Source organism: Neoarius graeffei, chromosome 14 (genome assembly GCF_027579695.1).
Source record: "Neoarius graeffei isolate fNeoGra1 chromosome 14, fNeoGra1.pri, whole genome shotgun sequence".
In the NCBI taxonomy this organism is placed as follows: domain Eukaryota; kingdom Metazoa; phylum Chordata; class Actinopteri; order Siluriformes; family Ariidae; genus Neoarius; species Neoarius graeffei.
In genome coordinates, this window is record NC_083582.1 from 40088000 (window position 1) to 40114175 (window position 26176).

Here is a 26176-nt window from a genome sequence, read left to right on the forward strand (position 1 = left end):
CAGCTGGGATAGGCTCCAGCTTGCCTGTGACCCTGTAGAACAGGATAAAGCGGCTACAGATAATGAGATGAGATGATGATTGAACCAAATGATAAGACATAACTTGGTTTAAAATTTGGTCTCCCAGTGAAGCTGGTTTGGCATTGACTAGGAGACCAAATCTGGCCACTGGGAGACCAAATGGTAACTATGTAACTATGTTAACAGTAACTATGTTAAAAAATGCTCTGAAAGAGACCACAGGAAACAGCAGCACCATGTTCCAAGCGCTGACTAGTGCTCTAGCTAGACCCTCTACCACAGCGAGAAGAGGGGCGTGGTTCTACCTGCACGCCGCGCCGCTATTGGCTGAGTCACAGAGAGGCGTGGCTTCTATCAGCGTTCGGAAGCTTTGATCTTTTCAGCTCGAGGAGGACAATAGCGGCGGAGCGGAGAGGAGAGAAATGACCGCACAGTCTGGAGCAGCGGAGCAGTGAAACAACACAAATGCGGATAAAGGAAAAACAAACGCAGGGCAGTATTTGGGGAAAGAAGGGACCGGGTGGTGTTCACTCACAGCGGGATAGATTTCGGGCAGAATAAGAAACACGGACTGATTTAATGGTGAGTGTAAATCTTTACAGATGCAGAACCATGTAGTGCAGTTTCACAGCATCAGTGTTATTTTATAGTTATTAGGATCTGATTTATTTACAAATGACATCACTGATGGTATTAGGTTCTTTGTTGACGAGAAAACGGGTTAAATATTGTCATCTTTGTGCCTGATGTGATCCTAACGGTTTCTGAAGTGTGTTTCACCCAGTAAGGGTTGAATGTTAGTTATTTAAAATAATAATAATAATAATAATAATAATAATAATAATAATAATAAAGGTCGCGAATGAATGATTCCCATTAATAATGAATAGCCTGAGCCACTGATTTAACAGGAGCAGCTCGGCTGTCTGTGTTCCTGTCTGCTGGGGTTTGAAGTCCAGGATGAGTCAGACCCCCTGGAGGTCACCTGTGTTCCAAAAACACATTAAAACCCCATCATGACCCAGGAACAAATCAATAGGAAGGAAGCGTCATTCAATCAGAATGTAAAAATATTATGTAGATCAGCAGTCTGGAACTACCTGTACCTCTATAGGCCTGCAACACACACACACACACACACACACACACACACACACACACACTGTGTGTGTTTACTGCTCAGTCTAAACATGAGACTAGAAATTGTGCTCTTTTTAATATCATACCACGTCTTTGTTCTAAGCCTTTAAATGCTCCTCAGTATAAACCTGTTTGGACTGTAATGACAAAACTGAAAGCCTTTTCCAAAGCCTAGACCTAAACAAACACTTTCACGGTGTAACCTGTGTCTGGAAATCTTTGTTTAATGTTCTAACAGAGACACACCTTGGTACAGTTGACGTTGGATTTACGTTCATCCATTTGGCAGATGTTGTTTTTATTTCTTTTTTTTATTAATACTAAAGTGGTTTCCAAATAAGGCAGATTTCAGTCCAAGCATGGAGCTGAGTAGTTGAGGGTTAAGTACAAAAACTGTACCGTTCCTTGTCACAAGGTTTAGGGTAAGGGTACTGGACCATTGATATGTACATATAGTATATGTTTAAAAAGGATTAAAGGTACATAATTAGATAGTAATTACCAGGGGTGTCGAACATGTTTTAGAGGCTGTCCACACGGCAACGGATTCAGGTGAATCTGATAAAATTGTTTATCGTTTCGGCCTGGCGTCCACACGGCACCGGCGTTTTGGGTGCCCCAAAACGATATTTTTTGAGCACGGGTTCCAGAGTGGAAAAATCTGGCAACGGCGCCGTTGCGAAGTCGTCTGGATGAGTAGAACGGATTTGTTTACGATGACATCACAACCACATGACTAGAACAAGCAGCACTCTCGCTGTTTTGTATGAACCACTGCATTGCATTCACTTTTGTATACAGCTTTTCTTTTAAATAAACAAGTAACTGAACCATTTCTTGAATTCCTTTTTTTATTGGATAAGACTGCTTTTCAAAATGTTCACACACAATATAAAAAGTTATATAAATTATATAAAAATGCTTTTCAAAATGTTCACACACAATAAGAAAATTAAGTTATATAAAACTATGCACACTAATAAAACTAATTTGTACACACAGAAGGCACGATTTCCTCGCGTAGTCGCAGCCATCTTCTTGTTGTTGTTGTGTGTTCCTGTGAGTGCTTCACGCCGGGTAGAGGAAGGGGTTTATGCGCATGCGTCCTACTTCTTCTATTGTTCTGGTGTCTCTGATGGGACCGTCTTACAGCACACGTAGAGGTGTGGCATGTGTATTGCATCGTTTTCAGCAAGCGTTGCGTTGCCATATGTACCTGATATTTTACTGATCCGTTGCCCATGTGGACGCGATATTTTTTTTAATAAAATCTCGTTGCCGTTGTCGTGTGGATGTAGCCTTAGACAAGGGGGGGGGGGGGGGGGGGGTGTTATTCTTAGGTTAATGCCAAGTGGGCTGGAATAAGAAATCAGTTTAGGGATCATCCATCCATTGTCCGCTTGATATTTTCGTAGTTGACATTAGGTGGGAACACCCTGGACAGGTCGCCAAGCTATTGCAGGGCTAACACAGCAAGACAAACAGCCATTCACAATCACATTCACACCCAGGGCCGCTGACAGCTTTGGCTGGGCCCGGGACAAAATGCTCTGAATGCGCCCCCCCCCCAGGCCAACCCACACACACACCCACCTCTCTTATCCCAGTCTCTACTCACTCCAACCCTTAAATGACAGGTATTCAAAAACCATTCAACCGGTCAACAACCATTTCATTTTAGCATTTCAACATTTTTACAGTTTTAACATTTTAACATTTCCTTAGTCTGCAACTATTCAGGTGCGAAATGCAATGCGCCGGACTTTTGTTGTGTGTGCGTGCGTACTGTCCAGTGTGAAAAGCAGAGAAGAACACACCGCTTGAGAAACGGCGAGATATGATTGCGGGCTAATGTGAATATTCTTAGCTTCAATCAGATATATGAAACACAATGTAATTAAGCCGTTGTGGTTATGAAATGATTCAATGCCCTGTGCGTTGGATATGGTGCTCAGTGTGACTTGCTCTCCCCTCGTTTGTAACATGAATTGCGTGCCGCGCGTGCCTTGGTTGGGGTTACTTTACGGGGCTGGAAAAAGTTGGCTGTGTCTTACCCAGTGATGGGAATAACGGCGTTAGAAATAAACGGCGTTACTAACGGCGTTACTTTTTTTAGTAAAGAGTAATCTAACTAATTACTTTTTACATCGTTATAACGCCGTTCCCGTTACTTACAATAAAATACTATGCATTACTTTATTAAAGCTGTTCTCATCTGGCACGCTGCTCGTTCAGCCTTTCTTTACTCTGCTTTCGTGTGGGGCGGGGAGACATGAGACAACGGCACAGTAAGCCAATCAGAGTAAATTTGGACAACATACGTAGGTAGGCCACGCCTACTGCACTACTGCGCGCTCTTTCAATCGGAAGACACAGCAATGGCGAGCGGTCAGCCCAGCACTGCGCTTTCACATTGGAAATACAGCCATTACTTTTCATTACTTGAAATAAAAGGCAAGAGTGTTTACGTGCAATGCGCATTATGTCGAGGAACAAAGCGTTTGTCCTCGTCAGTGGCCAGTAATTAGTAACATAATTTTAATAACTACAAAAATATATTACATTTGATAGATGTCTTATCTCACATTGTCCCACAAAAATATTAATATAGTGTAGATAACATTACTAATTGGTTCTGTTAAGTGTCCATTTCAGTCATTAAACACATTTAACATTCACTTTTATTATGATTACACTAATTGAATTTGATTTTTTTTTGAGGGGGAACAAAATGTAACGGAATAATTACTTTCCCTGGTAATTAGTTACTTTTATGACAAAGTAACTCCGTTACTAACTCAGTTACTTTTTGGGAAAAGTAACTAGTAACTATAATTACTTTTTGAAAGTAACGTGCCCAACACTGGTCTTACCTGGCTCAGCTGCCCCACTGCCTTTGCTAGTACCTGCTGCATCATCCGAATCTTTTTTAAAATATTTAGGCAGTGAGCCCCTGAGTCTCTTGGTTTCTTCCTCTCTTTTCTTTTCTTTTCTTTTCTGTGCTCCTGACTTGTGCATGTTGGCAAATGGCACGCATGCTGATTGTCGAAGCGCTATGATCGAACGATGTCGTTTTTTTCCCCTTAATCAAAGAGTCAGACCAAACCATTTTTGCATTAGGGGTGGTAGGGGGTTCTTGATGCCTTTTTCAAAGACAATAAAGGCAAAAGATCTAGAAATCATTTATTGAATGCAAATATAGCACATTTCTCCCCCAAATCAACACATTTTGAAATGAAATAAAATAATCGCAACTTCATGAGAGCCCAGTTCTGCCCCCCCATTCCTGGGCCCGGGACAACATACCCGTTTGTCCCCCCCTGTCGGCGGGCCTGTTCACACCTATGGACAGTTTGGAATAGCCTAATCTACATGTCTTCAACCCAACATGATGGTGGGAGGAAACCCACACAGGCATGGGGAGAACATAGAAACTCCACGCAGAAAGGCCCTGGCCAACCGGCAGGTGTGAACCCAGAACCTGCTTGCTGTGTGGCAGCAGTGCTAACCACTGCACCACCCTGTTTACTGACCAATAACACCTCTTAAACACGTCCATTAAATCTGTATTTAATAAATCCCCAAATTGGTTCTTCTGTAAAGACAGGGTTACAGATTTTCAGATCGATCATGAAGAATTCCATATCATTAGCATGCTAGTAGCTGAGTTCATTGCTCTAGTCCTCATCTCATCTCATCATCTCTAGCCGCTTTATCCTGTTCTACAGGGTCGCAGGCAAGCTGGAGCCTATCCCAGCTGACTACGGGCGAAAGGCGGGGTACACCCTGGACAAGTTGCCAGGTCATCACAGGGCTGACACATAGACACAGACAACCATTCACACTCGCGGTCAATTTAGAGTCACCAGTTAACCTAACCTGCATGTCTTTGGACTGTGGGGGAAACCGGAGCACCCGGAGGAAACCCACGCGGACACGGGGAGAACATGCAAACTCCGCACAGAAAGGCCCTCGCCGGCCCCGGGGCTCGAACCCAGGACCTTCTTGCTGTGAGGCGACAGCGCTAACCACTACACCACCGTGCCACCCTCATTGCTCTAGTCTGCCCCCTAATTGAATAACAGAAACATTTTCATTTCTTTAAATTCAGTGATGGTTCATGAGATTATTTTAATTGATTCTAAAGATATTTGAAGGGCTAGATTAGAACATTAATGGGGGCTGTCAGCTTTAATGTCCATGCCTGTTTTAGAGTGATGCGTTAAAGGTATATTATATGCACCTTTGTAGGTAAAATATACAAAGGTTCAAAAGGGGTAAGCTTAACAGTTAGCCCTAAGGAATTGTACATTTTAGTACCCTTTCTCTGAGAGTGAAGGGTTTGAATTCAGCTGATTCAACTCCTCTGTTAATCATCAGGTCTAATCACTGTGTTCGAGCAGATAGTAATTAACCCATGCTGGACTAAAGCAAAGATAAGCATTGCAGATCTCACGTGTGGACTGATATGGAGACTTGTATGTGCTCCTAGCATCCGCAGGTGTGTGTCTGTGTGAGCGCATGTTACTCTGATCCTCTTTTTCACACCCCTGCAGTTTGAACACAAGGTGAGAGAGTAACAGCTCTGCATTAATGATTCAGGAGGTGGATGAGCTCTACAGGCCCTCTTGTCCTACTGCACCTTGACTCGCAAACAAAATAAACATTTGTCTGTAGTAGATTAAACATACAAAGAGAGTAAAATTGAATTATTCTTCATGACCTACTGCAAATGAGATACTAAATGCCTGACCCAATGGAGAGACCATTGAGAATAATGCTAAAACTGCCAAATCATGGTATAATAATTTATGCACAGAAAATTAATAAATAAATACATACAAAAATGTTATGTCTTCTATTACTAGTGCAAATTTTATTGAGTATTTGATAATATTTTACTTTGTATATCACATATATGGTTGATTATAACCACTGACACTTGATACATTTGACTGTAGAATTGCTTATAGTGTTAGTTTGAAAAGCATAGGTTTAGGTTTACATAACGCTTTGGATCATAAGAAAAATGAAAAGCTAAATCATCAAAAGAGCCATTGGTTTTAGAGGTCTGTTACTAGCCCTGTGAATATTTCCAGTGTTCAATGATTGACTTGATGGCTTATCATCTGAAAACTGCCTGGTCATCTGTATTTGATTCAAAATGCTGCGTTTTGCAGATAATCATCCTTCGAACTTTTAACAGCGGAACTGTTTTTAGCTCTGTCCATTTTAATTTGAGGTATTTTTTAGTTTTGTTAAATGTTTATGTTGTGGTCTTAAGCAAATATAATGACTCATTTTTAAGCAGATGAGTTATGTGGCTGAAAAACTGGAAAGTTTGCTAGGTTGGCCAAATATTACTGTGCCGTCAGTAATATTCGATACCAAAGGCAGCATGCTTCCTTAGTGACTCTAAAACTGGTTTTACACGGGCAGCAGTAACAAGTTGTGCCCACTTTCCTTTGTGTTCACACGCTCACTCTCTATCGGTGGCAAACCGAAGGTTAGACAGGTAAACACAAAAGTGCGCATGTGCAAATCAGTGATCAGAAGCTTGTTTTTAACTTGCATTATTGTCCTCTTGCTACTCGCTTCTGTTTAAATGCTCAGCGACTCGTTGATCAACTCTTTAAGATGAATTTTTAATTGAAAAAGCAAACAATGGGGCAGCGCGGTGGTGTAGTGGTTAGCGCTGTTGCCTCACAGCAAGAAGGTCTGGGTTCGAGCCTAGTGGCTGACGGGGGCCTTTTTGTGTGGAGTTTGCATGTTCTCCCCGTTTCTGCGTGGGTTTCCTCCGGGTGCTCCGGTTTCCCCCACAGTCCAAAGACATGCAGGTTAGGTTAATTGGTAGCTCTAAATTGACCGTAGGTGTGAATGTGAGTGTGAATGGTTGTTTGTCTTTATGTGTCAGCCCTGTGATGACCTGGTGACTTGTCCAGGGTGTACCCCGCCTCTCACCCATAGTCAGCTGGGATAGGCTCCAGCTTGCCCGAGACCCTGCACAGGATAAGCGATTACGGATAATGAATGGAAAAGTAAACAATGATCTGCATCTCCCCACAACTGGATGATGGTAAGAAATTCTTTAGTCCAGTTATTGCTGCGATTGGCTTGGGAATCGCTTAACTCCATTGTTTAAAGGCAGAGAAGTTTGACAAGGAAAAGCACTCGAGAAGAACTGACCATTGAATTTGCTGTGAAGTGGTCTTGTCTGGATGATAAATGACCTGGATGAATGCTACCACGCATGTGTAAGCCCTCCTACTTGCCACTGATTGTGTTTAGACGGTAAGCGGGAACAAGATGTGCCTGGAACAAGATGGTCTGGATCAAGTATCTGTAAACTGGAGCAAGTTGCGCCCACTGGTGTCAAAATGTTCTGGAACAAATTGTGTTTAGACAGGCAGTTGTGCTAGGGTAACTTGTGCCCGTGTAAAAGCAGCTTAAGTAAATCCACTGGGCGTTGCTATGCTTAGCTTTAAATAAGTGCTGGATTTGCAGTGTCAGGAACCTCCTGGTAAAATGTGAGTTGATGTATTTCGTCCTGGCCATCCACTGGTGAGCCACATAGTTCATAATATACTCGAAGTGTCTTCTGTCACTCACTTGATCACTGGTGCTTTTCCTTCAGCTGCTGCATATTTTCATGGTGTGCGTGAAATTTAGCATCCAGGTTCTTTTCACGTCATACCAGGGTTGCTTCTAGCCCAACCTCTGATGAGTTGGCATGCAGAACAAATGTGCAGTGAAGTTCTGGCTTGGTTTTTTGACAACCAGCTGGACATTAGGGCCCCTTATATTTGGTAGAATGAGGGCTTGCCACCAGCCCTCTATTCAGGTTGTCTCTTTTTTCTTAGGAGACTATGCTAGAGGAGCTACTGATAAATGTCCCATAATACTTAAAACCCCAAGAACAACATGTACAATCGGTTTTGTTGAAGGCTTCTGGAGGTTTTTCACTGATGCTCTTTTTTTTTTTTTTGTCATCTTAAGGTGGTGGTGTAGAGTGGTTGGCCAAAAGCAATAAAGACACCTGGAACACTGAAGTTTCACATACAAGATACTGCAGAGGAGGTAGACAGGGGCTCAGTTGACTTTTTAAAGCAGTCAGTGTGCTAAGCCTGCTCACCTCTCTGATGCCCCAGTTGGCTTTTCATAAGCAAAATTTCTCAGTGAAGGAATGAGTTTCCTGCCAGGTTGCTTCACGAACTGAAATGTATGACGTTGAGCTCTCCTGTAGTAATCCTCCTCCTGTGGGACACTGAGTCTGGTCTTCTCCATGCTGTTGCATATCTTGTACATGCTTGATAATCAAATGGTACAGAAAGAGCTTATGAGAGTAGGGCCTTTGATGAAACAGCTCAAGCACTGTGAGGGCCTAGGGCACCTTCAAGACAGCAGAAAGCACAGCAGGTGGACCCACTGTGTGTCCTTGGACATTACCCATTACATCATGCGCTTCAGGGGCTAGCTGGAGTTTTCAAACCATGTGTCTGTGGGTTGTATACTGCACGATGGAAGACAACCCACAAGTCTGTTAGCAGCTGGGATATACAGTGCCCTCCATGGTTATTGGCCCTGCTTGTAAAGATCAGTTAAAAGGGTTTTAAAAAATCCACCTTTTGGTAAAGGAGCTGCATCTCACACTGAAAAAATGAGAAAATTCCAACCTTTCATTGAAAAATTTATTCAAATAAAAACAAATCCCCCATCAAGAAATAATTATTTTCAACAAAAACACGTGTGCCAATATTATTGACACCCATGAAAACTATAGTAAACCCAATGTAACTGAAGCATGTTTCCCATTTAAACTGTACATGTTTGAGTTGATTGGAGTGTGTAGGAACTTTCAAGCTGTGATCCATGACTTCCTGATTAACTGGGGTACAAATATGTGGTAATGGAGAGGCCAAATTCCCTTAGGCTACATCCACACGACAACGGCAACGAGATGTTATTTAAAAATATATCACGTCCAAATGGGCAACGATCAGTAAAATATCAGGTCCATATGGCAACGCAACGCTTGCTGAAAACGATGCAATACACATGCCACACCTCTGGGGCGCTGTAAGACGGTCCCTTCGGAGACACCAGAACAATAGAAGAAGTAAGGACGCATGCGCATAAACTATTATGCGCGAGACTTCATATTAGCCACAAAGTCAGGAAAATCTGTTCGTAAAATTACATTATAATGACCAAATACAATGAAAAGTATTTTTCCAGTCTCACCTGTGAAAGGTAATCCCATGTGATCTCGTTTGGACGGTAAACCTGTTGGTACAGTTAAATGCAGCACATGAATGAGGCATCTTTATTCTCCGCTTTGACCTATCCAATATGGCGGCGAGGATGACGTATGATTCTACGCGGAAGGCGGCGTCTTTAATGGTCCGGAATAAATTGAATGCTACACGTTGATGGATTAATTTGTTGTTCTACGCCCTTTTTGAGGAATGTATTGTAGGACTTAAACCAACATCTGAAGAAGTGAGATCGCTCCTTTTTTTCCCTATTTTTGCTGGCGGGATTGACTCTGCCCTAAGGGCTATTTTCTCTCTCTCTCTCTCTCACTTTGCACCATTACACAATAAATATTCACAGTGAAAATATTTTGTAAGCGCGTTTCATGAACCAAGTTATAGGATTTGTTGACAACTCGCATCGAGTTCATTACACTTCTACCCGGCGTGAAGCACTGACAGTCATGTGGTTGTGACGTCATCGTAAACAAATCCGTTCTACTCATCCAGACGACTTCGCAACGGCAACGTTGCCAGATCTTTCCACTCTGGAACCCGTTCTCAAAAAGATTGCGTTTTGGGCACCCAAAACGCCGGTGCCGTGTGGACGCCAGGCCTAAACGATAAGCAATTGTATCGGAGTCACCTGAATCCGTTGCCGTGTGGACAGGGCCTTAGTCATCCGTCAACATGGGAAAGATAAGAGCACACACAAGCTAAATGAGGGAGAAGTGTGTTGACCTTCTGTGGGTGGTAGAAATGGGCAACTGGACTTGCTTGAAGATTCCTGAAAACGTTTCACCTCTCGTCCAAAAGGCTTCCTCAGTTCTGTCTGACTAAGGCCAAGTTTACATTAGACCGTATCTGTCTCATTTTCTTCGCGGATGCACTGTCCGTTTACATTAAAACGCCTGGAAACGCCGGGAAACGGGAATCCGTCAGGGTCCACATATTCAATCCAGATCGTGTCTGGTCCGGTACTGTGTAAACATTGAGAATACGCGGATACGCTGTGCTGAGCTCTAGCTGGCGTCGTCATTGGACAACGTCACTGTGACATCCACCTTCCTGATTCGCTGGCGTTGGTCATGTGACACAACTGCTGAAAAACGGCGCGGACTTCCGCCTTGTATCACCTTTCATTAAAGAGTATAAAAGTATGAAAATACTGCAAATACTGATGCAAATACTGCCCATTGTGTAGTTATGATTGTCTTTAGGCTTGCCATCCTTCCACTTGCAAGTGGTAAGTGACGCGCATGCCCGACATGCACTGAGATCACACACACAGCGGCTCAGTCCCAAATCACTGCTCGTGCACTCCACTCGCGCGCTCTGTGAGCTGCACAGGGCCGGAGTGCGCACCCTCCAGAGGGCACTCGCTGTTCAGGGCGGAGTGATTTGGAGCGCAGGATGCCTGCGGAGCCGAGCGTATCCGTGTATTGGCGTTGCTGTGTGCACGCAAATCGTGTATTGGCGTTGCTGTGTGCACACTAATCGTTTTAAAAACGTTAATCTGATGATCCGCTGATACGGTCTAATGTAAACCCCACCTAATAGGGAGTATCAGATATTTATCCTCTCCTGGATCAGAATCAGAATTCTGATGACCAGCTCATCTAAGGTGTCATTGAGGCATCATGTTGGTGTGGGTCACTGGAGGCTGGATGTGAACGGCGAGTCATTAGGGTGATCAAAGGATTGCCCGTTAGGGTGATCAATGGCAATCTGACTCTCTCTGTCCTCCTGTGAGTCACCGGTCCAGGACTCGGCTGTCTACATTCATCTTAACAACAAAGGACACTCATTTCAGGATTGTAACGTACGCATTTTAGCCAGAGAGGATCGTTGGTATGAGCGAGGAGTTAAAGAAGCCATTTTTGTCAACCTGGAATGGCCATCACTGAACAGAGGTGGGGGTCTAAGACATCATTTGTCAACCATCTACAATACGGTCTTGGACACTCTTCCCAGACGGCTGGGTGTACGCCAGGACCCAGCTGTTTTCGGTGACTCACAGGAGGACAGAGAGTCAGATTGCCATTGATCACCCTAACGGGCAATTCTTTGATCACCCTAATGACTCGCCGTTCACACCCAGCCTCCAGTGACCCACACCAACATGATGCCTCAATGACACTTTAGGTGGTGTTTACATTAGACCGTATCCGTCTCGTTTTTGTCGCGGATGCACTGTCTGTTCACATTAAAACGCCGGGAAACGACTCCACAGGCGGAACAACTTGAATCCGCCAGGGCTCACGTATTCAACCCAGTTCGTATCTGATCCCGTGCTGTGTAAACATTGAGGAACGAGGAAACGCTGTGCTGAGCTCTAGCTGATGTCATCATTGGACAACGTCACTGTGACATCCACCTTCCTGATTCGCTGGCGTTGGGATCACACACACAGCGGCTCAGTCCTGAATCACTGCTCGTGCGCTTCACTCGCGCGCTCTGTGAGCTGCGCAGGGCCGGAGTGCGCACCCTCCAGAGGGCACTCGCTGTTCAGGGCAGAGTGATTTGGAGCGCAGGAGGAAGCGCTGAGCCGCACTGAGGTTTATTTACACATTTCAACTTATTTACCTCCTTCAGGCGCTTAAACTCAGTGAGAACATGAACATCACAGCCAGGTGTGTTTATCTGCTGGAGAAGGTGTTCGCTTGCCATCCTTCCACTTGCAAGTGGTGAGTGACTTGCGCATGCCCGATATGCACTGGGATCATGTGACGTGCCATCTAATTAGTCATGTGATTAGCGTATCCGTGTATTGGCGTTGCTGTGTGCACGCGAATCATGTATTGGCGTTGCTGTGTGCACGCGAATCGTTTTAAAAACGTTAATCTGATGATCCGCTGATACGGTCTAATGTAAACACCACCTTAGATGAGCTGGTCATCAGAATTCTGATTCTGATTCTGATCCAGGAGAGGATAAATATCTGATACTCCCTGTTAGCAGTGTTGCCAGATACTGCTGACGTTTTCCAGCCCAAAACATGTTCAAATCTGCCAAAATGCACTTAAAACCGCCCAATCTGGCAACACTGCCTGTTAGTCAGACAGAACTGAGGAAGCCTTTTGGACGAGAGGTGAAACATTTTCAAGAATTTTCAAGCAAGTCCATTTGCCCGTTTCTACCACCCACAGTTTACTATGACCTGGATGATTGAGAATATTCAGACATGTGTTGACCTTCATAAGTCAAGGAATGGTTATTAAAAAAGTAGCTATTCACCTGTAAATGTGCATTTCTACTGTTAGGGCAATAATAATAATAAAAAAACAAACAACTGGAACTGTTACAAACTTACCTGGAAGAGGACACACATTTATTTTGCCCTGGCGTACAGTGAGGAGGAGGATAAGTGGCAAAAAAAATCCCCAAGGATCACTGTTGGTGAATTACAGGAAAAAGTAAAATTTTAGGGTTTGCAAGTCTCCAAAACCACCATCAAACTCCACCTCCATGACAAGAGATTATTTGGAAGGTTTGCCAGAAAAAAAGCCTTTTCTGTCAGTTAATCACAAATAAAAGCACTTGACGTTTGCGAAATACTACTACAACTTTGACTGGAACCATTTTTTATGGTTTGATGTAACAAAAATGGAGCTTTGTGGCAATAAACACTCAAGGTGGGTTTGGCACAAACAGAAGGATTGTGATAATGAAAAGAACTCGATCCCAACTGTAAACATGGTGGAGGTTCTGTGATTTTTGGGGACTGTTTTTCCTCCAAAGACCCTGGAAATCTTGTTAGGGTACATGGCATGGAACTCCATGAAATACCAGGACATTTTAAATCAAAATCTGGCTGCCTCTGTCAGGAAACCAAAACTGGGTCATCACTGGATCTTCCAGCAGGACAATGATGTGAAACATATGTCCAAATCAACACAGAAATGGTTCACTGAGCACAGAATCAAGCTTCTGTCCTGGCCATCTCAGTCCCCTGACCTGAACCCCATTGAAAACCTGTGGGCTGAGCTGAAGAGGAGAAACACAAGAGAGGGCCGAGGACTCTGGATGATCTGGAGAGATTGTGTAAAGAGGAATGGGCTCAGATGGCCTGTTCTGTATCTCCAACCTTATAAAATGTTAAAGGAGAAGACTCAGTGCTAATATGCTGAAAAAGGGAGGTTGTATAAAGCATTAAATGCAGGGGTGCCAGTAATAATATTGGCGCATGCGTTTTTGTTGAAAATAATTTTTTCTTGATGAGGGATTTGCTTTTCTCGAAATAAATGTATTTCAATTAAATGTTGGATTTTTCTCATTTTTTCAGCGTGAGATGAAGCGACTTCACCAAAAGGTGGATTTTTTTCTAACCCTTTTTACTAATCCTTACAAGGGGTGCCAATAATCATGGAGGGCACTGTAAATGGGTTGATGAGGTTGGTCAGACCACCACTTGACTGAAGAGGAGGAACAGCTCCTTGATCATACTCTTAGAGGTAGTGTTCCTCAGTGCAATATTTTATTGATATGTGCAATATTACACAAAGTACAACCAGTGTAGGGCGGCACAGTGGTGTAGTGGTTAGCGCTGTCACCTCACAGCAAGAAGGTCCGGGTTCGAGCCCCGTGGCCGGCGAGGGCCTTTCTGTGCGGAGTTTGCATGTTCTCCCCGTGTCCGCGTGGGTTTCCTCCGGGTGCTCTGGTTTCCCCCACAGTCCAAAGACATGCAGGTTAGGTTAACTGGTGACTCTAAATTGAGCGTAGGTGTGAATGTGAGTGTGAATGGTTGTCTGTGTCTATGTGTCAGCCCTGTGATGACCTGGCGACTTGTCCAGGGTGTACCCCACCTTTCGCCCATAGACAGCTGGGATAGGCTCCAGCTTGCCTGCGACCCTGTAGAACAGGATAAAGTGGCTAGAGATAATGAGATGCGATGAGACAACCAGTGTATTCACTTTCAGTTACAACTCAATGATGTGGAGAGGCACAAGGGTACCAGCAGTCTTGCTGAGTACAGGCTGGTAGGATTTTGGGAGTTACCTGTATTCGTGGCCCAGCATCACACTTTGTAGCAAGTTGCAAGTCTGCAATTGCAAAACTGGGAAACAGGGAAAGCTATTCATTGGAGCTGAGAGATTAGAACTTAGCTATTGACTTCCCTATGATTTTACCCCCAGCGTATGTTTCCAGAACCACACACCTAACAAGTGCAATGCCAAATGAATAGAGAAGTGACTGGAAAAAGGCCTCACATAAGGGTTGTACTTTCCAATGTTTCAGGATTTCATTTTTTTTATTATTTAGAAAAGGAAGAGGATAGGAAATGGGGCAGCTATTCAACTCGTATCCAATTTACTACTGTCCTAGAATAATCAGTTCATTAATGGTGTTCATCATTCTCATGACAAAATAAAATTGTAATTTATAGTAGTCATAAGGGTGGTGCAGTTGTTAGCACTGTTGCCTGACAGTAAGAAGGTTCTGGGATTGAGCCCAGTGGCTGGCAAGGGCCTTTCTGTGTGGAGTTTGTGTGTTCTCCCTCTCCCTATATATATATATATATATATATATATATATATATATATATATATATATATATATATATACACACACATACACACACACCAGTGCATCTCAAACAATTAGAATATTGTGAAAACGTTATTAAATAACTGATGGAAAATATTGCACTTTTTCATGATATTCTAATTGTTTGAGATGCACTAGTATATTTAACAGTTATTCCATGAAATCGAGTCGTACGTGAACTGATAGCTGACGAGATGCGTAGTGCTGAGTTGGCTGCTATAATAATAATAACAATAATAAGTTGAATTTATTTGACCTTTCTCACACCCAAGGTCGCTTTACAATTAAGGAAAAAAAAAAGTTCACCAAAAGAAGGTCAGGATGTCATTCCAATGGTGTAGCTACCACAATCCCACCAAAAGGCGCACAAAGATAAGTCCCACACCACCTGCACAGCCGCCGCAACGCTGCCATGCAGCATCATTTGGAACACCGCACCATGGATCCACACAGCGAGCACAGAGCAACATCGCTCGGAACACTGCGCCAAGCACTAAAGCATTGCTGCACAGAACGCTGGACAACCACGATGTTAAAAGAGCAACAAGCTCACTGCAGTCTATAGCTAGGAGCGCAGGCATCACCAACGGCGAACCAAGGCTGGGAGGGAACTGACGCCCAGAACTGGGTCTGAAGCTACACCACAACCGGTGGACAAAACACTCAAACAAAAAAACAAATATCAAACTACACAAACACACACACAAAAAAAGGTAAAATAAAATAAAACGCTCCCATGAGAAGTGGCAGCCAGAATACGCACAGCGTACTCTCAACTGGAAACGAAAATGGAAACGTTAAGCAATGTACGATGAGATCAAGTGGAATAACTGTTTTATTCTATCTACATTCACTGGATTTTGAGAAACAGAGCATTTTTATTTTAACTTTTTGCAAATTCGATAAATAAAATTTTATATAAAACATCCAACTAAATAATTTCTGCTTAGGCAGACTTCTTATCAATGGCTGCATAAATTGACTTTAGTTGTTTTTTGTAGAAAGTGTCGTCTTGCTGTTGTGCCGAGGTATAGAATAGCTTTAAATATTTATTTAAATCTTCCTTGGACAGTTCAGTTCTGTAATTTGCAAACTTCTTTGAGCTTTTGAACCAGACTAAAAAAATTCAACAAATTTTAATGCTTAAAGATGAAGAATGTAAACAAACCGGTGAAATGACAGTAGCAATTTGTGAAAAATGCTATAATAATAATAATAAATTATTTTAATAATAGAAATAATTATAACTAGACAGGGACACTCTAACGAGTGCAAACCCCACCTTTTCCCTATTAAAATACATTGGGCGAAAATTTCGAAGTTCTGCCATGACCTTGACCTTTGACCTCCAAAATTTAATGGTTTCCTTCCTGGGTGATTGGCAACACGTACAAAATTTGGTCCAAATCGATCCATTGGTTCTTGAGATATCTTGCAGACACACAGACAGACAGACAGACAGATACACACACACAGACTGACACAGGTGAAAATAATAACCCCTCCGACTACTGTCGGCGGGGTTAATTATTTATTAATAAAGCAGTTAATTATTTATTAATTATTTAATAATAATTATTATAATTAACAACAACAAGAATTATTATTATTATTGAAAAATAGAAAAAGATACATTCTTACCACCAAATACTTTCATTCCATATTTTGTATTTCGTCCTCGGTTGGTTCAGCAAAACGCTCGGCCGTTTTGTTTTTCTCTACTCATGGTATAAGAGTTGATATCCTAGTAGCTAAGTAGCCAATCAGAGCGTGCAATTGCTCATATCCAGTGACTGTGGATAAAATAAAGATAGATAGATGAAAACATAAGCAGACAGTGTTAGTATGGATCCCAGTGTTGTAGTAAAGGTAGGCTCAGTCAAGAAAAAGATATAAACTTTTTCAAAGGTCAGAAACCTGGCACTCAGGCGTGTGGGTTTTTTTTTTTCCTCTTGGTGGCAACAAGCTGTCTAGAAATCAACTGACTACACTGGAAAAACCACCAGCTGGCTGATCTGATTCCCATTTTAAATAAAAATTATAATGAGACTGTGATAGATGCAACTAGGATGACTTCAAAAGTAACGTGAAAAATAATCTCTGTACATTCCTGTTGGTGGGTACCAACATCTTTGTCTTGACCATAGTTATGGATACAAAATGGGTTTGAGACAGAGAAAAGACCAACATCTGGTCTGGATCAAGACTGGTTTTTAGAACTATAACTGTGGGGGATGAGCAGATTTTTACTCAAGGACATAAACAGGAAGAAAAACAACTACAGGGCAAGAACAGAGAAACAAAGACAAACCATGGAATGGACTAGATAGACACTGAGAGTGACACTAATGAAGGAATTAAGAAGTGATAATGAAGATTTAGTGCCAGGAACCGTGTGGAAACATGTGCACCTGTCAGCAGTGCAGGAACCAGTGCAGTCTGCTAGGATGGCAACAAAATGACCAATAATACTCCAAATGCCTGAACAAGGACCAATATTTAATCTAGTTCATCTATTACCTGGCTAGTAATAAAACCCTGTTATGCATAAACCCCTGTAAAATCTTTTTAATCATTTCCCCGGTGCAGGAGAAACACATTCTGTGTCGGCATCTGTTTAATTTAAGCACATGCATGCTGACATTGTGTTTGACCTCATGAGTCATAATGCTCCAGCTTCCATTTTATCGTGTCGCTCTCAGAGTGCAAAGTGGTGGTGTGAATATGTTGGATTTCTGCATAGCTTTCAAAACCGACCTCATCCATCCGCACTTCCATCCTTCTGGATTGTTCTTTTGATTGCAAAGAAAAATGTGAACTGGATTCACAAAGTGGGACATTTCCCTGTGATAAAATGATGAGGGAGAGTAATTGGACATGACACATATCAGCCTACATGAATAGGAACTGCAGCTGAATGCTGTAACCTGCAGTGCAAAGTAAGCACTCTTGATCTGCCAGCAGTAACAAATGGTCCTCTGTGTTTACATCTGCCGCAGTGCTATGAACAGTGAGAGAGAGAAGGTGCTCACCATCACAGCTCTAACAGGATTAGATATCCTTTTCTGTGACAAAGAATTTTCTTCCTGTAGCTGCTAAACAGAGGTCACGAGGATAAGCAAAAAGTTGGTGCAGTGTGTTCCTGTTCATTGAAGCTATGTGGACTTGTGCGTCATGTTCATTTAATTGTAATGGTTTATTCCGAGATCGTCAAACAGTCCGACTCTGATGCACAATGCAATGCGGCTTCTCTTGAAGAATGAAAGATGTTCAGTTGCAATCTTGCATGACAGAATCTGCTGCTATTTCGAGGCATACTGTATGACGAGCACAAAGGCTGACGGGTTTCACGAGACCATATTAAGTCCCTATCTTAAGAAACCATCTTGCACATCTTCACACTAATTACTTTGCCTGAAGCAAAGCTCGAGCTGAGAGAATACAAAATGTACAGATAATTAACTGTTCAGTGGACTCTAGAGAATATAAAATAGCACATCCCTGGAAACTTAATTCCCTCTCTGAGTGTGAATATGTATGTGTGTGTGTGTGTGTGTGTGTGTGACTGCAGTACCGTTAAGTGGTCGCCAGCACTGCTCCTGTGGAAAAATGAGCTCCTCTCCTGTCATGTCTCGAGTGTCTGTCGACATACTGGAAGAGCTGCAGCTCTTCGCTGCTCAGAACCTGGAGAAGCTCGAAGTTAACAAGTACTATGAGGTGATTCGAGAGCTGGGCAAAGGCACCTATGGCAAGGTGGACCTGGTCATTCATAAGATCAGAGGTAAACAATAGTCCTTAATACCAAAAAAAAAAAAAATCAATTTCATAAAGAGTATGCAGTTTGATATGATTGTTCTTTCTTTCTCTCTCTCTCTCTCTCCTTAACCAAGGTACCAAGATGGCACTAAAATTCCTCAAGAAGAAAACCACTAAGCTAAAGAGTTTTTTGAGAGAGTACAGCATCTCACTGTACCTCTCCCCATGCCCCTTTATAATCAACATGTTCGGTATTGCATTTGAGACTGAGGAGTACTACGTGTTTGCACAGGAGTATGCCTTAGCAGGGGATCTCTTTGACATCATTCCTCCACAGGTAAACGAAATTCCATCCAAAGTGTGAATCATTCAATCCCTGCTGGCTGATCTACACTGTCGTACAAGGCTTTAAGTATGGCATAAGCAGACATTAGTTCTGTTGGAACAGCCTTAGCTCAAAACCACCTCTTCGTACAATGTTATACTTACTGCACCCAATAAATCATGATTCTTATGGATTAATTGTTTACTTGATGCCCAACACCAGCCTATCAGGTTACAGCAGGTATTCATCAGGCTTACCACTGGCATATTGTAGGTTTAGTTGTAGACCTAATGTTATAACTCATAAGTGCTGGTGATGAGCAAAGGTTACTTCTGTTTTCATATTCTGAGGAGGCTCAAGTAATTTGCCAATAGATACATTTTTCTCACAAAATAAGTATTTCTATTTACATCCATTTAACTGGCAAAAATTCAGGATAGCCCTGTCATATCACGACCAAACGCCTCAATGTACCTTTGGTGCACATACACTACCGTTCAAAAGTTTGGGGTCACTTTGAAATGTCCTTATTTTTGAAAGAAAAGCACTGTTCTTTTCAATGAAGATCACTTTAAACTAATCAGAAATCCACTCTATACATTGCTAATGTGGTAAATGACTATTCTAGCTGCAAATGTCTGGTTTTTGGTGCAATATCTCCATAGGTGTATAGAGGCCCATTTCCAGCAACTCTCACTCCAGTGTTCTAATGGTACAATGTGTTTGCTCATTGCCTCAGAAGGCTAATGGATGATTAGAAAACCCTTGTACAATCATGTTAGCACAGCTGAAAACAGTTTAGCTCTTTAGAGAAGCTATAAAACTGACCTTCCTTTGAGCAGATTGAGGCTACATCCACACGACAACGGCAACGAGATTTAAAAAAAAAAATATCGCGTCCACATGGGCAACGGATCAGTAAAATATCAGGTACATATGGCAACGCAACGCTTGCTGAAAACGATGCAATACACATGCCACACCTCTAGGTGCGCTGTAAGACGGTCCCATCGGAGACACCACAACAATAGAAGTAGTAAGGGTGCATGCTCATAAACTATTATGCGCGAGACTTCATATTAGCCACAAAGTCAGAAAAATCTGTTCTTAAAATTACATTATAATGACCAAATACAATGAAAAGTATTTTTCCAGTCTCACCTGTGAAAGGTAATCCCATGTGATCTCGTTTGGACAGCAAACCTGTTGGTACAGTTAAACGCAGCACATGAATGAGACATCTTTATTCTCCACTTTGACCCATCCAATATGGCGGTGAGGATGACGTATGATTCTACGCGGAAGGCGGCGTCTTTAATGGTCCGGAATAAATTGAATGCTACATGTTGATGGATTAATTTGTTCTTCTACGCCCTTTTTGAGGAATGTATTGTAGGACTTAAACCAACATCTGAAGAGGTGAGATCGCTCCTTTTTTCCCCTATTTTTGCTGGCGGGATTGACTCTCTCTCTCTCTCTCTCACTCACTTTGCACCATTACACAATAAATATTCACAGTGAAAATATTTTGTAAGCGCGTTTCATGAACCAAGTTATAGGATTTGTTGACAACTCGCATCGAGTTCGTTACACTTCTACCTGGCGTGAAGCACATGTGGTTGTGACGTCATTGTAAACAAATCTGTTCTACTCATCCAGACGACTTCGCAACGGCGCCGTTGCCAGATCTTTCCACTCTGGAACCCGTTCTCAAAAGATTTCGTTTTGGGGCACCCAAAACGCCGGTGCCGTGTGGACGCCAGGCCGAAACGATAAACAATTTTATCAGATTCACCTGAATCCGTTGCCGTGTGGACAGGGCCTGAGTTTCTGGAGCATCACATTTGTGGGGTCGATTAAATGCTCAAAATGGCCAGAAAAATGTCTTGACTATATTTTCTATTCATTTTACAACTTATGGTGGTAAATAAAAGTGTGACTTTTCATGGAAAACACAAAATTGTCTGGGTGACCCCAAACTTTTGAACGGTAGTGTACAGTGGCATGCAAAATTTTGGGCACCCTTACTGAAAATGTCTGTTACTGTGAATAGTTAAGTGAGCAGAAGATGAACTGATCACCAAAAGGCATAAAGCTAAAGACGACACAATTCTTTTCATCATTTTCTGCAAGATTTGTGTATTATTTTTGTTTTGTACAATTGGAGAGTGAAAAAAGAAAAGGAACACCATGCGAAAGTTTGGGCACCCCAATACATTTGAGTTCTCAGGTAACTTTTACCAAGGTTCCAGACCTTAATTAGCTTATTGAGCTGTGGCTTGTTCAAATTCTTCATTAGGAAAGGTCAGATGATGCAGATTTCAAAGCTGTATAAATTCACTGACTCCTCGAACTTGTCCCTAAAATCAACAGCCATGGGCTCCTCTAAGCAACTCCCTCGCATTCTGAATAATAAAATAATTGATGCTCACAAAGCAGAAGTCTACAAGAATGTAGCGAAGTGTTTTCAGGTAGCTGTTTCCGCAGATTGTAATGTTATTAAGAAATGGCAGTTAACAGAAACAGTGGAGATCAAGGTGAGGTCTGGAAGATGAAGAAAACTTTCTGAAAGAACTCCTCATTGGATTGCTAGAAAAGCAAATAAAAAACCCTGTTTGACTGCAAAAGACCTTCAGAAAGATTTAGCAGACCCTGGAGTGGTGGTGCACTGTTCTACTATGCAATGACACCTGAACAAATATGACCTTCATGGGAGGGTTATCAGAAGAAAACCTTTCCTGCGTCCCTGCCACAAAATTCAGTGTCTGAAGTTTGCAAATGAACATCGAAATAAGCCTGATGTATTTTGGAAACAAGTCCTGTGGACTGATGAAATCAAAATAGAACTTTTTGGCCACAATGTGCAAAGGTATGTTTGGAGAAAAAGGGTGCCAAATTCCAGGAAAAGAACACCTCTCCAACTCTGAAGCATGGGTGTGGATCGATCATGCTTTGGGGTTGTGTTGCAGCCGGTGGCACAGGGCACATTTCATTGGTCAAGGGAAGCATGGATTCGAATAAATACCAGCAAATTCTGGAAGCAAACATCACACCATCTGTAAAAAGCTGAAGTTAAAAAGAGGATGGGTCCTACAATAAGACGATGATCCAAAACACACCTCAAAATCTACAATGGAATACCTCAAGAGGCACAAGCTGAAGGTTTTGCCCTGGCCCTCACAGTCCCCTGACCTAAACATCATTGAAAATCTGTGGATAGATCTCAAAAGAGCAGTGCATGCAAGACAGCCCAAGAAACTTGTAGAACTGGAAGCCTTTTGCAAGGACGAATGTGTGAAAATCCCCCAGGTAAAAACTGAAAGATTATTAGCTGGCTACGAAAAGTGTACACAAGCTGTGATACTTGCCAAAGGGGGTGTTACTAGGTACTAACCATGCAGGGTGCCCAAACTTTTGCTTTGGGCCCTTTTCCTTTTTTTGTCATTTTGAAAATGTAAAAGATGAAACTAAAAAATTGTTTTTGCTTCAAATATAAAGGCAATGAGTCATCGTTAACTTTATGCCTTTTGGAGATCATTTCATCTTCAACTTGCTTAACTGTTCACAGTAACAGCAATTTTGATTAGGGGTGCCCAAACTTTTGCGTACCACTGTATATGCATGCCACTGTGGAAGTAACTGCAGTTGGCCCTGCTTGGTGCTGTAGTACTTGTACCAAGGATTGTGACTTGTGGCTATATACACTATATGATCAAAAATTTGCGGACACCTGACCATCATACCCATATGCGCTTTTTGAACATCCCATTCCAGATGTAGTCGTCCTTTGCTGTTATCATAACCTCCACTTTTCTTGGAAGGTTTTCCATGAAATTTTTGGAGCTGAGGGGATTTGTCCATTCAGCCACAAGAATATTAGTGATGTCAAGCACTGATGCTGGGAGAGGAGACATGGGGTGCGGTTTCTCTTCCAATTTATCCCAAAGATTCTCAGGGGGGTTGAGTTTAGGGCAGGACACTCAAGTTCTTCTGTACGAACTTTGGCAAACCATGTTTTCATGGAGCTCACTTTATGCACAAGGGTACTGTCATGCTGGAATATATTTGGGACTCTTAAGGTGATGATACACGGGGCAACTTTTTGGGCAATGTTGCCGAGCAATGTTGCTGGGCAATTGCGTTTTGACTCTTTTCTATTGAGATTGGGCAACATTGTTTCTTTCTGAATGGTTTTGATAATCTCTGGCAACTTTTTGAGATAAGCCAATCAGAACGCGAGTATCGAGTCATGTGACCTCCGGTGAGGTTCGGATCAGAAATTTCAAACAAATATGGCGGCCGCTCAGTGTCAGTGGAGTGAAGAGATGGAGAGACTCCTCATCTGTTTTTACGCCGGTAAGTTGTTATTTTAATATTCTATATGGAGGAATTTATCTCACCAAAGCTCTAAAAAACAACAGACAGCTTGATTAAATGGTCACAGCAAAAATTAAGACATCGATTTTTTTTAGCTAACTGTAAACTGCCGTTGCTAACTGCTGTTGCCCATTGTTAGTTGCCCTGAAAAGTTGCCCTGTGTCTCACCTAGTTGCCCGTTGCCAGCAACATTGCTCGGCAACATTGCCCAAAAAGTTGCCCCGTGTATCATCACCTTTAGTTGTAGTGATGGAAAATCTTAGTTCCTGTACAATTATGTACTTTGAACAATGTAACAACAGTTTGGGGAAGACCCACATATAGGTGTGATCGTCAGGTGTCCACAAACTTTTGGCCATCAAGTGTATTTGCATTATTATTTTCACTTTGTTTTTAATAATATTTTTTATTTATGTTGATTTATTCAGGTTGGACTTCCAGAGCCTGTGGCCAAGCGTTGCGTCCACCAAGTGGCCCTTGCCTTGGACTACCTGCACTGTAAGAAGCTAGTGCACCGCGACATCAAGCCAGAGAATGTGCTGCTCTTTGACAGGGAGTGCCGCAGGGTGAAGCTCTCTGATTTTGGCATGGCACGGTGCGCCGGCTCTGTGGTGAAGCGCGTCAGTGGCACTATCCCTTACACAGCTCCCGAGTTGAGTGATGCCTCCCAGCGTGATGGCATCTGTGTGGACTACAGCACAGATGTGTGGGCACTGGGTGTGCTTCTTTTCTGCATGCTTACCGGCAACTTCCCCTGGGAGAAGGCTGTTCCCTCGGATACATTCTATGACGAGTTTGCCCGCTGGCAGCGGAGGCCAACAGGCACGGTTCCCTCGCAGTGGCGACGTTTCAGCGACGAGGTGTTAATCATGTTCCGCAAACTGCTGGCCCTGGAGAGGGAGCGCCGCTGCTCCGTCAAGGAGGTGTTCACCCATTTTGGCCAACGCTGGATGCTGGATGGAGAAGCAGGAAGAGTTGGGGGAGGAGGACACCACCAGGTAGCACACAGCTCTTCTTCTTCAGAGGAGGAGCTGCTGGTGGACCGGATGAAACAGCAGACCCTATCACCGGGCAAGAGCGGGCCAGCGGAAGCAGGAATAGCTGCTCATCACTTCAGCTCAGTGTCCACCAACAGCTCAGTGTCATCCACAACCAGCTATGAGCGCATGCCCAGAGACAGCGCCACCAGCAGCCGCATCCTCGTCACAACACCGATCGAGATCTGTGTGTAGAGCTCACCACTGTACATAAACAAAAACACGGCTTCCTTACCTAATAATACATTTTCTCACACCTTCGTAAAAGATCAATTACATAAGTAACCCATCTTTCAAGGGTATTATAACACTGCTGAGTGTGAATGAAGCAAAAAAAAATTAGATACACCCTCTCATTTATTGAGCTGTGTTTGTGATTATTGTATTTCTTTTTTGTCTCCAATGAGGACACATTGCACTTTTTTGGGAAAGATTGTCCTCAGTGGAATTCCTTTAAGAAAGGAAGTGCACAGAAGCTGCAGAATAGACTAATACAACAGATGCACCATAAAAGCAGATCACAAATTAAAAAAAAAAAAAAAAGGCTACACAATGTAATTGAGCACTGATACCGCAGATCTAGAGTAATGATTAGGGCTAGACCAAAACATATTCCTTAAAGCAATATATGATGCAAAAAAGTAAAATGGATATGGACTGGGAGAACAGTTGATCCATCTTTTGGTGGAACTGGTGACATGAAATGTTTCTAAAACCTATATTTGATGTCAAGGAAATCTTTCAAACCACACTAGGGAGGAAAACGGATGTTGCTTAAAGCGTGTGTGCTCCTGTATGAGTGTTTGTGTATTTTGTAGTGAAGACATTTAGTTATTTCAATTTTTTTTTCAATTGTTTGAACTCTATATTCAGAAGTATATTTTTACAGTTGATTTGTAGGTAATTTAATGGTTTGGATTTAATTTATTTTGGTACTCTGTTGAAGCAATTGTTCCAAGCCCAGCTGGCATTGTGCAGCCTCACTGCGACGTCTACGACTGTTTATTCCCGACAGCTTTAAAACAGGAGAGAGAAGTGGCACTGAGGTTGGCTGCTTATTGTACTTGACTCAAAAGTGACAAGTGGAACAGATCTCATGCCAGTGAGAGAATGCAGAGCCTAAAGCCAGCTGTCAATTTCATCAGCCCCCCCCCGTATTTTAGAAGGATAAAACTATGATGGCACAGTAGTTAAGCTTCTGTGTCTGTACTGAAGGTTATGAGTTCAAATCCTGAAGTTAGCCACTATTGGCCCATTAACCCTCAACTGCTCATACTTGACTGGATTGTGCCTCATTTGCCAAACAAGTAAATGTAAATATAACAACCACTGTTTTCATGCACACTGCACATCTGGTATTATACTTTCTGGAGTGAATTACCTGATTTAATTACACAGGTTTTACAAGGCTGATATGTTACAGTTACGGATAAGGGGACTTTGTTTTGTTTTTTAACCTCAAAACCTACTGACTCACATGTTTAATTGATTGTGACCAGGTTCGAGATCCGTTACCGGATCAGTAGGTTGTACTTCGCCGACCAGCCCTAGATGTCAAACCAACATATCGAGTACAAGACTTACAGGTACATAGGAAGTATTTTTGCTGCTTCTCTATTGTTTATTTCTATTGTTTTCTTTACAAAATGTTACATATATTTTTTGTATATTGATTTGATCTTTTACAAGAAACAAACGACAGTGGAGTGTACACAATCATG

At 42.5% G+C, this 26176-nt stretch overlaps 1 protein-coding gene across 1 annotated transcript; it reads left to right on the forward strand.

The window, feature by feature from the left end:
- Positions 1 to 430: 430 nt before the first annotated feature.
- Positions 431 to 26126, forward strand: bsk146 (brain specific kinase 146). The gene is made up of 4 exons (XM_060939640.1): positions 431 to 603; positions 18532 to 18741; positions 18851 to 19053; positions 23847 to 26126. Exons 2-4 carry the CDS (start codon positions 18570 to 18572, stop codon positions 24648 to 24650), a joined length of 1179 nt encoding a protein of 392 aa, XP_060795623.1. The 5' UTR covers positions 431 to 603; positions 18532 to 18569; the 3' UTR covers positions 24651 to 26126.
- The last annotated feature ends 50 nt before the right edge of the window (positions 26127 to 26176 follow it).

Bases quoted from the DNA above. Each gene is read 5' to 3' on its own strand.
- bsk146 (XM_060939640.1), top strand. From the start codon at position 18,570: ATGAGCTCCTCTCCTGTCATGTCTCGAGTGTCTGTCGACATACTGGAA. The intron at 18,742-18,850 runs GTAAACAATAGT...TCCTTAACCAAG, and splicing joins GGTCATTCATAAGATCAGAG to GTACCAAGATGGCACTAAAA. The intron at 19,054-23,846 runs GTAAACGAAATT...TGATTTATTCAG, and splicing joins TTGACATCATTCCTCCACAG to GTTGGACTTCCAGAGCCTGT.